This window comes from Haliotis rufescens, unplaced genomic scaffold (genome assembly GCF_023055435.1).
Source record: "Haliotis rufescens isolate VD_foot unplaced genomic scaffold, xgHalRufe1.0.p SCAF_14, whole genome shotgun sequence".
NCBI lineage: Eukaryota > Metazoa > Mollusca > Gastropoda > Lepetellida > Haliotidae > Haliotis > Haliotis rufescens.
In genome coordinates, this window is record NW_025963824.1 from 20,994,292 (window position 1) to 21,013,789 (window position 19,498).

General features: G+C 37.6%; 1 protein-coding gene across 2 annotated transcripts in view; it reads left to right on the forward strand.

Moving 5' to 3' along the window:
• LOC124116676 (flocculation protein FLO11-like) overlaps window positions 1–19,498 on the forward strand; it is a 68,697-nt gene that overhangs the window by 38,136 nt on the left and 11,063 nt on the right. Inside the window, exons 1-3 of one of the 2 annotated variants that reach the window (XM_048395115.1) lie at window positions 5,873–5,891; window positions 8,644–8,772; window positions 14,093–14,209. In XM_048395115.1, the coding sequence (XP_048251072.1) occupies window positions 14,151–14,209 (59 nt within the window). In that variant the 5' untranslated portion in view covers window positions 5,873–5,891; window positions 8,644–8,772; window positions 14,093–14,150. Of the gene's footprint in view, window positions 1–5,872; window positions 5,892–8,643; window positions 8,773–14,092; window positions 14,210–19,498 lie in introns of those variants that run through there. The other variant, XM_046478107.2, reaches the window with a different exon arrangement.

The following is a 19,498-nucleotide window of genomic DNA, read 5'->3' on the forward strand; positions in this document are numbered from 1 at the left end:
ACAAGATGTGTATGATACATAAATACATGTGTAGATGTAAATCATTCTTACTACCCCACCAGATGTGTATGATACATAAATACATGTGTAGATGTAAATCATACTTACTACCCCACAAGATGTGTATGATACATAAATACATGTGTAGATGTAAATCATACTTACTACCCCACAAGATGTGTATGATACATAAATACATGTGTAGATGTAAATCATACTTACTACCCCACAAGATGTGTATGATACATAAATACATGTGTAGATGTAAATCATACTTACTACCCCACAAGATGTGTATGATACATAAATACATGTGTATATGTAAATCATACTTACTACCCCACAAGATGTGTATGATACATAAAAACATGTGTAGATGTAAATCATACTTACTACCCCACAAGATGTGTATGATACATAAATACATGTGTAGATGTAAATCATACTTACTACCCCACAAGATGTGTATGATACATAAATACATGTGTAGATGTAAATCATACTTACTACCCGACCAGATGTGTATGATACATAAATACATGTGTAGATGTAAATCATACTTACTACCCCACCAGATGTGTATGATACATAAATACATGTGTAGATGTAAATCATACTTACTACCCCACCGGATGTGTATGATACATAAATACATGTGTAGATGTAAATCATACTTACTACCCCACAAGATGTGTATGATACATAAATACATGTGTAGATGTAAATTATACTTACTACCCCACAAGATGTGTATGATACATAAATCCATGTGTAGATGTAAATCATACTTACTACCCCACAAGATGTGTATGATACATAAATACATGTGTAGATGTAAATCATACTTACTACCCCACCAGATGTGTATGATACATAAATACATGTGTAGATGTAAATCATACTTACTACCCCACCGGATGTGTATGATACATAAATACATGTGTAGATGTAAATCATACTTACTACCCCACAAGATGTGTATGATACATAAATACATGTGTAGATGTAAATCATCCTTACTACCCCACCGGATGTGTATGATACATAAATACATGTGTAGATGTAAATTATACTTACTACCCCACAAGATGTGTATGATACATAAATACATGTGTAGATGTAAATCATACTTACTACCCCACCGGATGTGTATGATACATAAATACATGTGTAGATGTAAATCATACTTACTACCCCACCGGATGTGTATGATACATAAATACATGTGTAGATGTAAATCATACTTACTACCCCACCTGATGTGTATGATACATAAATACATGTGTAGATGTAAATCATACTTACTACCCCACAAGATGTGTATGATACATAAATACATGTGTAGATGTAAATTATACTTACTACCCCACAAGATGTGTATGATACATAAATAGATGTGTAGATGTAAATCATACTTACTACCCCACCGGATGTGTATGATACATAAATACATGTGTAGATGTAAATCATACTTACTACCCCACCGGATGTGTATGATACATAAATACATGTGTAGATGTAAATCATACTTACTACCCCACAAGATGTGTATGATACATAAATACATGTGTAGATGTAAATCATACTTACTACCCCACAAGATGTGTATGATACATAAATACATGTGTAGATGTAAATCATACTTACTACCCCACCAGATGTGTATGATACATAAATACATGTGTAGATGTAAATCATACTTACTACCCCACAAGATGTGTATGATACATAAATACATGTGTAGATGTAAATCATACTTACTACCCCACAAGATGTGTATGATACATAAATACATGTGTAGATGTAAATCATACTTACTACCCCACAAGATGTGTATGATACATAAATACATGTGTAGATGTAAATCATACTTACTACCCGACCAGATGTGTATGATACATAAATACATGTGTAGATGTAAATCATACTTACTACCCCACCAGATGTGTATGATACATAAATACATGTGTAGATGTAAATCATACTTACTACCCCACCGGATGTGTATGATACATAAATACATGTGTAGATGTAAATCATACTTACTACCCCACCAGATGTGTATGATACATAAATACATGTGTAGATGTAAATCATACTTACTACCCCACAAGATGTGTATGATACATAAATACATGTGTAGATGTAAATCATACTTACTACCCCACAAGATGTGTATGTTACATAAATACATGTGTAGATGTAAATCATACTTACTACCCCACCAGATGTGTATGATACATAAATACATGTGTAGATGTAAATCATACTTACTACCCCACAAGATGTGTATGATACATAAATACATGTGTAGATGTAAATCATACTTACTACCCCACCAGATGTGTATGATACATAAATACATGTGTAGATGTAAATCATCCTTACTACCCCACCAGATGTGTATGATACATAAATACATGTGTAGATGTAAATCATACTTACTACCCGACCAGATGTGTATGATACATAAATACATGTGTAGATGTAAATCATACTTACTACCCCACCAGATGTGTATGATACATAAATACATGTGTAGATGTAAATCATACTTACTACCCCACCGGATGTGTATGATACATAAATACATGTGTAGATGTAAATCATACTTACTACCTCACCAGATGTGTATGATACATAAATACATGTGTAGATGTAAATCATACTTACTACCCCACAAGATGTGTATGATACATAAATACATGTGTAGATGTAAATTATACTTACTACCCCACAAGATGTGTATGATACATAAATACATGTGTAGATGTAAATCATACTTACTACCCCACAAGATGTGTATGATACATAAATACATGTGTAGATGTAAATCATTCTTACTACCCCACCAGATGTGTATGATACATAAATACATGTGTAGATGTAAATCATACTTACTACCCCACCAGATGTGTATGATACATAAATACATGTGTAGATGTAAATCATTCTTACTACCCCACCAGATGTGTATGATACATAAATACATGTGTAGATGTAAATCATACTTACTACCCCACCAGATGTGTATGATACATAAATACATGTGTAGATGTAAATTATACTTACTACCCCACAAGATGTGTATGATACATAAATACATGTGTAGATGTAAATCATACTTACTACCCCACCGGATGTGTATGATACATAAATACATGTGTAGATGTAAATCATACTTACTACCCCACAAGATGTGTATGATACATAAATACATGTGTAGATGTAAATCATACTTACTACCCCACCAGATGTGTATGATACATAAATACATGTGTAGATGTAAATCATACTTACTACCCCACCAGATGTGTATGATACATAAAAACATGTGTAGATGTAAATCATACTTGCTACCCCACCGGATGTGTATGATACATAAATACATGTGTAGATGTAAATCATACTTACTACCCCACCAGATGTGTATGATACATAAATACATGTGTAGATGTAAATCATACTTACTACCCCACAAGATGTGTATGATACATAAAAACATGTGTAGATGTAAATCATACTTGCTACCCCACCGGATGTGTATGATACATAAATACATGTGTAGATGCAAATCATACTTACTACCCCACAAGATGTGTATGATACATAAATACATGTGTATATGTAAATCATACTTACTACCCCACAAGATGTGTATGATACATAAATACATGTGTAGATGTAAATCATACTTGCTACCCCACCGGATGTGTATGATACATAAATACATGTGTAGATGTAAATCATACTTACTACCCCACAAGATGTGTATGATACATAAATACATGTGTAGATGTAAATCATACTTACTACCCCACCAGATGTGTATGATACATAAAAACATGTGTAGATGTAAATCATACTGACTACCCCACCGGATGTGTATGATACATAAATACATGTGTAGATGTAAATTATACTTACTACCCCACAAGATGTGTATGATACATAAATAGATGTGTATATGTAAATCATACTTACTACCCCACCAGATGTGTATGATACATAAATACATGTGTAGATGTAAATTATACTTACTACCCCACAAGATGTGTATGATACATAAATATATGTGTAGATGTAAATCATACTTACTACCCCACCGGATGTGTATGATACATAAATACATGTGTAGATGTAAATCATACTTACTACCCCACAAGATGTGTATGATACATAAATACATGTGTAGATGTAAATCATACTTACTACCCCACAAGATGTGTATGATACATAAATACATGTGTAGATGTAAATCATACTTACTACCCCACAAGATGTGTATGATACATAAATACATGTGTAGATGTAAATCATACTTACTACCCCACAAGATGTGTATGATACATAAATACATGTGTAGATGTAAATCATACTTGCTACCCCACCGGATGTGTGTGATACATAAATACATGTGTAGATGTAAATCATACTTACTACCCCACAAGATGTGTATGATACATAAATACATGTGTAGATGTAAATCATAGTTGTATCTTCTTGTTTTGGTAACATAATATTTTTTGATGACGTAATTTACCAGTGCCTGTTTCTTTTACTATTTCTTGAAAACATTTCTCACTTCCTTCAGTTATATAACTGATAAGTACTTACATGTGTTGCTGTCAAAATTCACAACATTCGGGCTACTGGCAACTTCACGTTACATAAGACCTTCACATTTCCCGTACCGCATCGCCTTACCGCTGTACTGAAATGCATGCAAATTATGAAGCCTGCTCGGGGATTTTACAACATAGATATTGGTACGAATACAGTGAAAATCTGTTGATTTTTAAGAGTGTGAAATCCAAACATCAAGGGCATCGCTTTCAGTACCGATTGCAAAACATCAACAAAGCGATCTGGAATAAACGATCAGCTGATCTCACAGTCTCACTTAGAACGGCTGCCAAGTGGTTAACGATACAATATACGCAGTCATGGTCATCCCTGATGTATCTTTGAATCAAGGAACATCTATTTCCAGACATGACAATAGATAGATCGTTGTTTAGATGAAAAGATATACTGTCAATACACCAGCGTTGCCAATAGAGGTGAAGGCTATACTGATTAACTGTCTATAGGTGTGAGAGTGACATCACATGTCCGCTCGTATTGCGCATGCGCCATCAGTTTAAGGTTGGACTGTCTGGGTCAGCACACCTAGCGGGGTAGTGAAGGGAAGATGAATTGAAAAAGATCGCCCATTATGTCAGGGCTTTTCATAAGTAAAACACCCTCTTTTTATTTTCTTATCTGATTGTATAACAATTTTCATGTAAGTAGATTTTTTGTTTGTGTTGTGGGATGGATACCCGTCCGTCTGCTCCAAGTGTGGCATCACTTAACTCGCCCTAGATTCTCAACCTTCCTGTGATTGATGGTTTCACATGCACGTAATTCTTTCAAAGTCAAGAGGGATTTACCTAACATTCGTCTACACGTTCGTCTGAGGACAGGGCACACAGATCTTGTGATATGCTACATAATGGTAGTGAGAGTGAACTACCCAGGGCCTTCGGACTTTACAACCTTGTGCATACTGTTACAACTCGTGTGGTAGGAATTTCTGAGAAGAAACAGCTTTCAGGAACTATTACATGTGATTATCATCCTCCAACAACATCTGGCTAGGTTACCCCACGTGACTCAGTTCTCTCTTGTACATCTCACAGGGACACTTTGGATTTCGGATTGGAATGATGTTATGCTTGTACTGTGGAGGACTACTCATTCAAGCAGATTATTGAGGAATTGCACTCTCCTATGCCTTGGACTAAGCCCTTAGTCACTAATGAACCTGCCCCTCATTTGATGGAACCGGAATTCGCAGATCCTGCACCCCCAGCAGTTCCACACCCTGCCATGGCCATCCTCCTCTAGTAAGTTAGAACAACAAGCTAAGCTGCTTTGCTCAGCTTCCCTGCATTGAAGTCTACTATTATTTAATGAAGTTTTCCTCTTCAAGATGAGTTTTCGCATGAACAAACTTGAGGATATGGAAGGTGTCAACATGCATATGATGAACATTGGAGCCTACCTTAATTGGATTGCTGTGTTAATTGAGTTTTGGCATAGGTTACTTGTGATTCATGAGTATGATACAGAAATGCCAGCGGATCAAGAAGGTCAAGTGGGTTTCATTCAGAGTGCTTTACATGGCATCCTCAAGGAATTATGAGTTTCTCAAGTATGTATGTCGTCCCAACTTGCTTTCCCTTAAAGCCACCATCTACAGGTTCAAATAGTCTCTGTACCCTTAACACCTAGGAACTGGGAACAGTCATTGATGAAGTCAATCAGGATACTAAAGAGAGATTCCAGGTTTCCACTATTAACCTGGTGGCGGGCGAAGACTTACAGGTGACCTGCCGCTACTCCCAGAGATCATCAGGATCCTCCTAAAAGAAGATATGTCACTGCAGGATGAGATTCTTTCTGTGCCCCTGCCTTGACGGACAAGAAAGACTCCTGTGACGACACAAATGACGACATCATCGTCATAGAGGTAGAAGCAAGTCCATCTCCAGAGGTAGTGGGACTTGCCGTAAAACACTACCAGTACTTACAACCTCCCTTTGTTAAACCCTTTCCTGTCAGCTTTGTTTATGGATCTTGATAACAGATATATGGATTTCAAACTAACGTGAAAACGAGGACCAGTGGGAGGGTGTCTGCTGTCTTACTCCAACATTTGGAAGCATGTGACGTCAGACCACTGCTTACTCAAAGTTGTAAGGACAGTTTACAGTCTGGACTGTCGTTACTTGATAACAGTGTAAGAACCTACATTGAAACGTCGCTCTTTATTGTAATAAAGAAGTTGTTCTTCCATAAATTCTTATCCTTCATCAGAACCAAATATGATGTTAAAATATGGGAAGTGAGGTCACAGAAATGCCAGTGTTACGGGTTTTCATGGAAAATGACAAGTATTTGCATCTATTATTTGTTACTGTTAATGTTTATAATCAAGGCTGTCACTAGTGTCAGCTATTTGGGAGTGTTACATGCCAGATCCTGCCTTTTCCCTCTGTTAAATTCTGCACATGATGTAGTAGAGATAAGGTATTTGAAGGAATTATTAAACAATAGTTACATTGTGCATAATTCTAAGAACATTACCTCTACTTAATCAGGAGCAGTCCCACCCACCTCCCCCATTCATCTGCATCTAGGATGCTGGGTATTTTAAGCCGCCCCACTTTTGTGCAGGAAACTGTACCCATTGTGAGTGAGGTGAGGGGTCCCCTGTGACTATGGTAAATAGCTGACAGTGAAAAGGGTGTCTGTTGAAAAATCTGAAGATTTAATAGTGTGATGACAGCCAAATTACAGAAATTATGGCTGTGATGGAATAGGGGTAGTATTCTTAGAATTATACAGAGTGATAACTATTGTTTGATGTCTTAATACATGCCATGCATTTTCTTTCTGTTTCTCTCTCAAACGTTTCTACTTCTCATGATCAGTTGTGACCAAATCAGTGATTGTACATACTCTTAGATCTTTACTTGGGACCGGTACATTTTAGCTTGGACCGGTATTTTGCATTTTGACCTTTCAACTTCAACCATAATGAAAGCTGAAACTTATTGCCATCATTCAGCCATTTTTGGTTGAAATGAAATGATGATTGAGTGAGTCCCCCTTTGTAAGACATGTAAGGGGGCACATGCAGTCCAGTTATCTAAAGACTGAAATTTTCTGTTCAGAGTTGTGTCCCTTAATTGTAAAAGGTTCCGCCAGGTGTTTGATGTGACAGTGATTCCATTGAAGTTTGTCTTCTGTTTTGTCTGTTTCACTGGCATTAAAGGGTAGTGTATAATTACAAAAGCCCAGGTGAATCTAATTATCCCCCGCCCAACGAAGTTGGCGGGGGATATAGAAACGGGCTCCGTCCGTCCTTCCGTACGTCCGGCCGTATGTCTGTCCGTCCGTCCGTCACGTTTCGTTTCTGGAGCATAACTCATAAACCATTCAATATTTTTTCATCAAACTTTGCAGGTCTGTCAGGTACATGCTGAACTGGTGCCTTTTGCTATTGAGAAATTTTAGAAATTTGTATTTTTTACATTTCCATGGCAACAAGATGGACTTAGCTTCTGTGAGGGTAGGGTTCGTTTCCGGAGCATAACTCATAAACCGTTCAATATTTTTTCATCAAACTTTGCAGGTCTGTCAGGTACATGCTGAACTGGTGCCTTTTGATATTTAGAATTTTAGAAATATTTATTTTTTACGTTTCCATGGCAACAAGATGGACTCATCTTTTTTTTACAACTTCCATGACAAGTTCCACCTCGGTTAGGGTTTGTTTAGATTTAATTATGTCATAAATTCTGCAACAGGGGCGGGGGATATAGCCACGTTAGTGGCAAACTCTTGTTGTATTCTGAGCAACATACATGATGATGAGTGTAATATATAAGCTGGTTACATAACAACTTCAGTGGAAGTCGCATATGTTGCAGGAGAGGAAATGGCACTCATTGAGCTGGTGTCGTTGTTGGCTGATACCTCTTTGTGCCTAAATGTTGGAATCTTAATGGGTATAATTAAGAACAGATGTCTTTAGATTGATTGTTTGATTTGAAGTTGATGATTGAGTGAAAGAAATTACTTTCAATTCAGAACTCCAACCTCCTTCCTGCACTCTTCAAACCGCATAGAGCAGGCCCAGGCATTCACATGGATCCGCAGTCACTTGGAAGAGGACAGTGAGATCTGTGTGCCTAAGCATGAGGTCTATGATGATTACAGGTCAGTGTTCAGCTACCACTAAACTTTCATACAAAACCTTTATAGGAGGAACTAGCCAGAATATGTTTCATGTAAGCTCAACTGGTGAAGCTATTGTTATGGCATTGTGTCTCTGTTTTGATATTGCCTTTAAACTTGATTATATAAATGTATTCCTGTTTGTTCACCATTGTAATGAAGCTTACAATTCAAGACTGTTACTAAACATAAAAATAACTGGTAATATGCGGAAATTCTGTCTTGTTTTATGCTCCTGATTCCGATTCCACTTCTTCCTGATTCCAAAGTCCCAGCTTTCAGTCCCTTATGTCATACCTTCTCTCACAACTTAATTTACAGTCTGTTTGGCTCCAAATGAGAACGTTGACTTGAAAAATAACTCAAAATCGGGAATAGTCTATTAAATGTCAATATGGTACACAGCAATAAATACCCTGTAGTCAACAATATCTGCTGTTTGTTATTTTTATTCCCATCACTGGAAAAAGTTGTTTAAGTTGACATCTTGAATGGAAGGGGCACAATGGTAGGAGGAACAGCGCAAACATGAACTGCACATGCTAAATTTTATATGTTGTTGTTGGCTGATAAGATGCGCTACTCAGCTGATGTGAAACAGTTGATTTTTAAGGTGTAAGATTTCTTTCAGTGTGAAGCAGAAAGAGAAAACCATTTTATGCCATTAATAAATACTTGAAACAAGCTTCTAATGCTCTTGGTATGTCTCCTAACAAGCTAAAAAACGTTATCCGTCGACAGGGCTCCAGCAATCAGGCAAAGCAGTTGGGGGAACATATCAAAGCCATGTACGGTTGATAAATTAGACAGTGTGTTATATGAACAATCTGGCATCCTTCATCTCCGAAATCATTATCAATCAAACCATCAAGCAGAAACGTGAAGAAGGATATGATCCTGTTTTCCTAGATGAGACATGGGTAAGTGCCTCTCACACAGCCAGATGTCAGTGGGTACCCATTGGGGTCTGAAAGGAGTCTGGAAGAAAGTTACCAATGGAAAAGGGTGAAAGACTTATTGCTGTGAGGGGGGCAGGGGTGGCCCAGTCGTCTAAGGCGCCACGATTCGCTGTGCAGTGTTGCGTCCCTTGGACACATCAGAAACCTATGATTGTGGGTTCAAATCCCGGTTCGCCCCGATTATGTTTCTAGGTTTGTCAGCACCATACCCCAGCTCGTGGGTATTCACCGAAATGGAAAACGTCTAGGACCTGCATCACTTCGGGCTTTCCTCCCACATAAAGCTGACGTGCCTTGATATAACTGGAAAACTGTTAAAAGCGGCGTTAAATCTAACTCACTCACTCACAGCTTGTGACCTCGTCTTTTGAGCCAAGGCTAAGGACAACAGAGACTTTCAGTAGCACACAGAAATGAACGGCAAGGTATCTGGAGTGGGTGAAAGAGAAATCGGCACCTGCTTTGTGTGCCAAGTCCCTTGTTATCTTGTACAATGAATCATATCACAGTATGCAGGATCCAGACAGCAATGCCCCGCCGTCTATTAGCCTTAACGGGGATATTGTGACATGCAACAGATGAATATGACCTTTCCTTTTAGGGCTACAAAACCACAACTCTTATGAAATCATCAAATATTAACAAACCTGACCCTGTGTATATGGTTGACAATTTCATCAAAGGTCAAGGTCACACCGTCTTATGACTTCCCCCCCCTTACCACTGCGATCTGAACCTAATACATGGGGTATCGTCAAAGGTGACGTTAGACGATTGAACACAATGTTTAGATTGCTGGATGTTAAAAAGCTAGTAAATAAATTTCTTGGTCGGGTAACAGTGGAGTTATGACAGCGTTGTGTTAGGAAAGTTGTCAACGAGATAGAGTCAAGATACTGGTCACGTGAGGAAGGGCAGCATGCAACAGTCCCACCTATAGTTGTGACCATCAGCAGTGACACAAGCGCTTCTGATGACGTGGGCTGTGACATGAGCGGGTCAGATTGTGATTAAAATTATCATGAGACTACCTCTGTTATGCTGTCATCCCCTGTACCATTGTGTAGCATATGCGTGTTTGCACTGTTCCTCCTACCATTGTGCCCCCTCCATTCAAGATGTCAACTTGTACACAATACAACATGATAGTTTTTTAAACAACTTTTTCCAGTGATGGGAATATTGTTAGGTACAAGGTATTCATTGCTGTATACAGAATTGACATTTTATAGACTATTCCTGATTTTGAGTTATTATTATGCAGTCTGTACAAGATGTCAGAACTTGTCATAGATGATACGTCATTGATAGTTTCAGACATCTTTTCTTCCGATCACTGCAATTAGATTTGATCGGTTTGAGTTATTATGTTGAGTGTTTCTTTTCTGAGTCACCTGTAGATCATGGCAGAAAATGTGCTTGGTGGTATTTCCACCTTCGAGACAACTACACATAATCTTAACAAAAACAACAGGAAATACTGAAAAATTCACCAAAAAACATTATATACAGTAGGGTCTTTGAAAGGCATATAGAAGTGATACACATGAGGAAGAGAATATATGGATGTGAACTTCTTTATTATGAGGAACACAACATTTCAGTGTATATGCTTACTTCTTTATCAGGTGAATGAATCATACAGTGATCTATACAGCAATATATATGTACAATATGTAGAATAATATACATATGTATATATTTATGATGCTTCAAAGTGAGTTGACCAGTCAGAGAGCAGAAATACTGACCCCACATGAGCCTGTATACTGTCAGTAAAAATCCAAGATGGTTGTTGCTGACTTACATGAGACTGTATACCAACAGTAACGGCCATCTTGGATTTTCCAACACCCACTTCACATGTTTCACATTAAAATTTTGGTACAGAAATTTGTTATTCGAAATTGTGATATGCAAGGACATTAATCTTTTTTAAATCATGTTCGTGACTTTATTGAGAAAGATTATATAGTTAAAATTGTCAACAAGGTTTGGCCTCTAAGGTTTGAGTAGTCTGCCTTTGAACCTTAACGTCATCGGTTGTAAGTGTCAAGTTTTGACATGACGTGGGATATGGATACCAGATAGTGTAAACCATGTCAACTTTTCGGCATAATAAATTTGTTATGGTGCCTTTAGTTGCTGTATACGGTGTCATATTTAGTTAGCAGAAACATTTAACACTGTATATGACAACTAAAGACATCATAGCAAATAATATAAGCAATATGTAGCAATATACAGTGTCTGCTCTGGCTTAAATTTTCTTTGGGTCACTAAAAACAATGGACCCTTCATCATGGAATTAGGGATCCAAACAAAAAGATTTGATGGTTCCAGTTTATAGCATTATGATATAAAATAAACAACTGAACATGTACAATTGTTGCGAAAATCAATACTTATTGCAACTTCAAAACATCAACAAATTATAAGTATAATAAAAGAAAGTGAAGTGAAGAGAGGTGTAGCCTAAACAGTGGATTTGTGGTCATCAAAGTGGAATGCCTATTGTTAAGGCAGGCAACAGTAAGTGCATTGGTTGTGGTTTCAGTAACACATTACAAGTCATACAAAGTGAACTGTCAAGTTGTAACCAACTATATTTAGTGAGTCAATCACTTTGGAAATGTTTGCTTTCTTTGAAACTGGTTTGTTATTTGTGTTATTCGTACCAGGTTTTTTCCATTTATTTACGGTTTTTGACTTCGGTTTTGCCGAAGCAATTTACTAAACTGTCCTGTGTATGGTGGCTAGTTCACGGCGATCACAGTAAACTACTTTCTCATGAGGATACGACATATTTCACAGAAGAAGGTAAATCACAAACTTTCATGAACAGTGCCAGAGTTGTCAATTTCACTTAAAGTGACAAACTTTTAAAGACAAAACATGAATAGACTATTGTAGAATAACTAAATATTTATAGTCAACAAAATGAAAACAACACTTACATTCATGTTTTGGCCTTTATTCTGTATTAATACAAGGTCACTAGCTTATCTCGCTTGTCACTGTTACTATGTTAAGTATTCTCGTGATGTGCCTTGCTATTTGACACAATGTTGAGATATTTTCGACCAATCAAGCTAAATAAATTACAGATTTGATTGTTGAATGTGCAGCGCCTGATTGGCTGATGCAAACCTACAGACCATACCAATAATTAATACATGCAACACAAAAAGTAGATGTTAGTCGAGATACTGGTTTGGTAATTTGTGATAAAACAAGAGAGAAAGTACAGTAAGCAATATATATAAACAAATACTGTAACTTTGACCAAAAAAACAATATATACAGATATATATATATATAGATATAGATATAGATATATAGATATAGATATATAAAAATAAAAAGCACAGTAAAGTTCTAACTCTCAGGCACAATATAGTAATAATTAAATAAGTGGAGTAAGATTGAACACAGTTTTAATAGGCTAGCGCTTTCAACTCGTACCACATACGAGTCTCATCAGGCCATAACTGAATAACGGACATTATTGTCAAGTTTCTTAACAATAGGCATTCCACTCTGATGACCACAAATCCACTGTTTAGGCTACACCTCTCACTTATTCAGTCCGTTATTCAGTTATGGCCTGATGAGACTCGTACGTGGTACAAGTTGAAAGCGCTAGCCTATTAAAACTGTGTTCAATCTTACTCCACTTATTTAATTATTACTACACACACACACACACACACACACACACACACACACACACACACACACACACACACACACACACACACACACACACACACACACACACACATATGTTTATGTTTATACATACAAAAAGTGTAATGCATCTAAAATATATACATATGTATGTTTGGAGGAATTTAGACAATAAACAATATATACACAAAATACTGTAACATTGACTAAAGAGCAGTGAATAAGGCAGGTACCAATAGTACATTATACACAAGGAAAGACAGTGTTCTGGTCTGTGTCGAGATCAAAACCTATTCAAAGCTGCTGCAATGACAAGAACAACACACATCACCTCCTCGTATATAATTTATGTGTTTATTTGGTCACAAGCCAATTTCATTTGATGAGAAAATATGTTCAATCTGTACAGATAAGAGATTCTGATATCTCATGAAGCTCAGGAAACTCACATTACCATGTTACCTGAGGAGATTTCTTTGTCACGTCTTTGTCATTGGTTAAGTTTTCCAGGATTTTTCCTGCGCAGGTTGAAAAGAAAAGACCAAAAATTCTGGTCTTAATGTTTAAGTCAAAAGAATATCCTTTAAATTATGTCAAAGATCACCATCTTGAACTGACACTTCAGGGATTCATGTTTTTCTTATCTTTTGCAGGCTGTACTGTGAAAGTCATAATCTGAAGCCCCTTTGTCCAGCTGATTTTGGGAAGGTCATGAAATGCGTTTTTCCAAATGTCAAGCCACGTCGCCTTGGGCAGCGAGGACAATCAAAATATCCTTTGAAAGAGACCTACCACTCAAAATCATTTTAAACCCACAGTCACAATATTATGAGAGCACATTGGCATGAATTAGATCAGTACAAATGACTGTTTACAAGGCTTGATACAGTCTCACGACCGTACACACCCAACAATACATGTGGGCCAGTTACAAAAACTGTTCTCTTGCCCTGACTTGCCCTGTCATTATGGGCATTGTTTGCATTATTTCCTGTGTTATGTTTTCACCTTGAACTTCACTACAGTCAAAATTTGTTTATCCGGGAACTTGCGTTTTCTCAAATATCTTCCAGATAAAAAACATTTCCATATACATAGCTGAATCCCTTGTCAACTGACCAGAGTTAACTCCCCTACCCAAATTCTATGGAGGCAAAGATATGCCTAGGATTTTTATATTTTTGCAGTAAGAAAAAAGACATTGTATCCCTTTAGCGAATTCAGGTAAACAAAAAAGTGATAACAAACTTAATGTTAACCAATGAAAGTGTGAAATTTGTAGTAAAACTTTGGATTGTGCATGTGGTTGCTGTAAATAACCGTGACTTTGTGCAATCTGCCCATCTGTTCCCTGAAGTCAATGTGAACAACATTCAATGAAATTTTTATTAAAATAGATTACAAACAGTCCAGATATAAAATGAACACTTTTTCAAACCATATTGTGTAATAACAGGATTAAATTATACAATACTCACTCTTTTGATGTTGGTTGCCGGGTGATGAATTACAAAACAAACACATTATTCACTATCCGGTTTTTGGGACACCCCTGTGTGTATTTTGCACACTGTTGGTAATTGAAAGTCATTGGAAGATTTCAGAATAAATGAAGCATCTTATGTAGTGTATATTTTGTTTCACATAAATATCGTCTGGTAGGCGAGGTTTCCTGATATCTGGGTTCTGGTGAAACGGGGTTCCGCTCTAGTCACTTATTTAGTGCTAATAACAAATAAAGACAAGACACCAGTTAAACATAGATTGCAAATATATTTTAGTGAAACAATTTTAGAACCATTGCATTGATCTGTGGCATGTTTACACACAAGGATTGAGTTTGCATTATTTTACAAATATTCAGTTAGTCTTTATTGTGAGGTGCAGCTGATGACAAATGTTTCTGAAAAAATATTTTGCCTTGTCACTTTGTTAGTTTCCCTGTTTGACAAAGGGTTTTATCCATACACCTCGATTTGATCAGGCTACCACAAAAGATGCTCCACTATTCCGACAGGCTGTTGTACTAGACACGGGCTCAGGACTAGTGGCTTGCGTCGCAGACTGATATTCTTCTCAAACACAAATTTCCTTGATAAGTAATGTTATAATTTCATGAAATTGTGTAACACAGTGAAGAGAAGGTGCTCTCAGAAGATGAACAGAGAAATAAACTGACTGGCCAGCTAATGCTGTGACAAGGATATTCACATGATTGAAGAGATCATACAGAACCAGAGCACAATAACAATCTATTCACAGGCCTGGGACAGACCCAGTGACAATAGCCATGACCCAATAAAGAAGTGCCTGAACCACCCAAACCATTTACGGAAGCCAGCTTCCCCATGAATTTGTAGATTTGTGCATGTTTTGAAGTGAACACAAGTATTTAAAGAAATAAATGTTTGATATTTTAGATGAAGATTATTATTAATTTAATGCATCTTTGTTTAATATAATAAAAACACATACTGGTACATGGGGACTAGGAGGGAATATAGCATTCTGCAGCAGCAGACAACACTATTCATGATGTAACGTTGGCCTGAAAATAGTCAAGTTCCGGGCAATCACTGGAAAAGTCGTTTGAGAATTTGGAATGGAGTGAGAGAGCACAGCGCATTAGGGGCAACAGCCATATTGAAGAACCCTATTCATGGCCTCAACTATCTTATTGTTTTTAGCTTGAGTGAGTGAGTGAGTAAGGTTTTACGCCGCTTTTAGCAATATTCCAGCAATATCACGGCGGGGGACACCAGAAATGGGCTTCACACATTGTACCCATGTCGGAAATCGAACCCGGGTCTTCGGCGTGATGAGCGAACGCTTTAACCACTAGGCTACCCGACCGCCCCTTAGCTCAACTGACTGGAGCTCCATCCATCCATCCACCCCCCACCCCCCCCCAATAACTGCTATGTCAACATCTCTGTAACTACGGCCCATGCCGCTGAAACTGTGTAAATGTTGAGAGTTATGGTGCTCGCAGACTTCTGAGCTAATTTTGAGCATGGCCACCACAGTTGTCATATTGAATACATGTATGTCATATTGAGCCATTACTCATTTCTGCATGTATCATTATGCAGTTTGATATGCACCAAGTATGTGACTTTCAGAATTACATAGAATATTTTTTTGTATTTTTTTATTGTGATCCAGTTACAACCTTTTACTTTCATACACCCCATTTTCTAGTGTTACTGAATTTGCAACAACTGTTCTCAAACTACAAGGCCTATGGAGCTGACTGTTTTTGTTAATGGTCCCAAATGTAGGCTCACGGAACATCCTGCCACATTTAGAAACCCATTAATGGCTGTCATTTGGCCTTCTTTTTCAAAAATGGATTTGAAATTTGGCATGGGTGTAGACAGAAGTGGAGCCTTACATATACATTTTTTACCTAGATTCAACCTTTACAACATAAAAGTTGGTGTCACCAAAGTGAAAAAAATGCTGTCATGGGCAAGAAATATCAAAGTATGTGCAAAATTGGAAAACCATATCTTTTGCCCACACTAGCCTGCCACAATCTTTCATCAAATCATCAAACTTGATGTAGGTTTTCACATATGATTGCCATGGAAACAATACTTGACTTTGAAAAGAATTGGTTTCAGCAACATTTGGAGAGGCTTTCGGTGGGATGGTCCAGGGACAGTTTCACCATATTGCTCCTTTTGATATAAGAGAAACTAGTGAAAAAAGAAGGCCCAAAATGTCCCTTTGTTACTTCAGTATCTGACAAGTGTGTTAGTTCACCCTTGTGTGGTCAAAACTAAAACAGCCAAACTTAACATGCCTGCAGTCTGCAACTTCAGTCACTAGTCTGTCCTTATGTTTCTGTGTTTTGCAAACCAACAAATGAGGAAGAGGGAGTGTAATGGTGAGGGGATTTAGTTTGGACCACAAGAGTCCTCCACACGTCTTCCATCAGCAGTGGTCAAATGGGGTAACGTTCTTTGAGGTTTTGTAACACTTCAGTTCATGGCTTATCCTCAACTCCCAAGTCTTTCATCACGACAATGCTCATCCCCACACAACTAGGGTTTCCATGTAGTTTCTGATACAGGGTGCGAGGCATTACCTGTTTATCGGTATATTGAGGTTCACTCTTTCCACGATACGTTTCACAATATCATTCTTTTGTGCTTATTATATCCGATTATTTCAAATAGCAATTTTTTTCTTGTGTTTATTAAGAACTTGCCAGATAGCCATAGCATGCATCCTGAGTGTGCATTCGTGCGTATTTACTGAATTGGTCAACATTATGCTTTTCTAGCATCTTGTGTTGTTCCAATTATGAACTTCAATTCATACAATGATGGTTCAAATTGCTTCTGCATTCAAGATTTAGACTTATACAATATATTGTGATACGTATTGCAATACGGCCTTGTGCATTTTAAAATATTGTGATACACTTCTAACCTCCAATACCCATCTCTAGAATTTTATGAATGTCATGTCATGACCTTCTCCGTCGCTCAACATGAGATTTGACCTTGAATAGCAACCAAAAGGCAGTCACAGACCCATCAGCAACTCGAAGCTGCAATGGTGCAGGAGTGGAACCAACTTCCTTTGGCTTTCTTTCAGACACTCATCAACTCAAAAAAGCTATGCCTGTATAGCTGCTCGGGAGGCCATAAAAACTATTGGTGGACGTTTTTTAGGCTGCAGGCACTTGCCATTTTGGCACTCGACGGGTACCTTGTTGAGCATGTATATTTTAAGCGAACATTCATATGGTAATCAAACACATGCCCTCAAAGTTGTTAACGACTGTTTGACCTGTCAGAAAAATGAATTAAAATGAATGGATCTGTTTGCGTTGCTGCTCAGTATATATCTCCATATGTTAAGATTAAGTTTGTGGTTACATTTTCTCAAAAAAGTGTTATGTATTTCAATTAAACTAAGTAGATGCCTTCTTTATTAGGAGATGGTCATGCTTTGGAAATGTCTCCGTCAAAAGTGTTCAGAGTTTAGGTTTTTGTAAAACATGTATTTCATTGTCAGCTTTCTGATGCATTGTTACCTCTACTTTCAAACACGTGGAGATGATATGTAATTTTGAAATGAGGCTGATGATATAGTTCAGGAAAGCTTAGTTGTTCACAGTAGAACAAGGTAATTGACACTATACCACATAAATACATCAAATTGGGTGCACCTGTTGAAATGTCCAAAGACAATTTTGCGTGAAGCCATGTTTAATGAACAAAAGTGGTGTCAAGTGCCACAACATGCCAACAAGCAACATGTAGCCAATAATCAGTCCGATCACTTGTCACAATGAGAGTATCCTACTGAAACGTAAACAATCACAAAAACAAATTCATTATGAAAAATGCGATCAGAGCCTGGCTCCATCGTCTTATGCTCCCAATAAATGTCTGGATAATTGCCAAGGAAGATTATTCCACTCTTTAGTAAGAGCTGTGCAGTGTTCCTGTTGAGTTGCCAGGACAGGACATTGTGAGAGGGCAATCTGCAGTTTGTTCCACATGTGTTCGATAGAGTGGAGTTCTTGTGACAGGACTGGCAGCTCCATGCAGACAAGGTCTCCTGCTCTAAGTACGCATCAATGACCATTGCTTGATTTGCTTGGTTGCTTGGTTTGTTGTTTAACACCGCATTAAGCAGTGTTCCACCTATATTTGACGGCGGTCTGTAAATAATCAAGTCTGGACCAGACAATCCAGTGATTGACAACATGAGCACCATGACCCTCCTAAGACGGGGCTAACAGGATCTGGTTAGTCTTACTGACTTGGTTGATGCATGTCATCGTATCCCAATTGCGTGGATCAGTGCTCATGATACCAATCATTGGATTGCCTGGTCTAGACTCGATTATATGCAGTCAGACGTCATATAGCTGGAATATTGTATTGCATTAAACAGCAAACAAACAAACAAACTTATCGTCCATGAGGATTAAGACTGGTCCGATTGTACCAGCATGTTGTTTCCTGATACTCCCAGAATGTCCTCCTTATAGTGCACACGTGTCCACATGCTCCGATATAGGACATGGACATCAG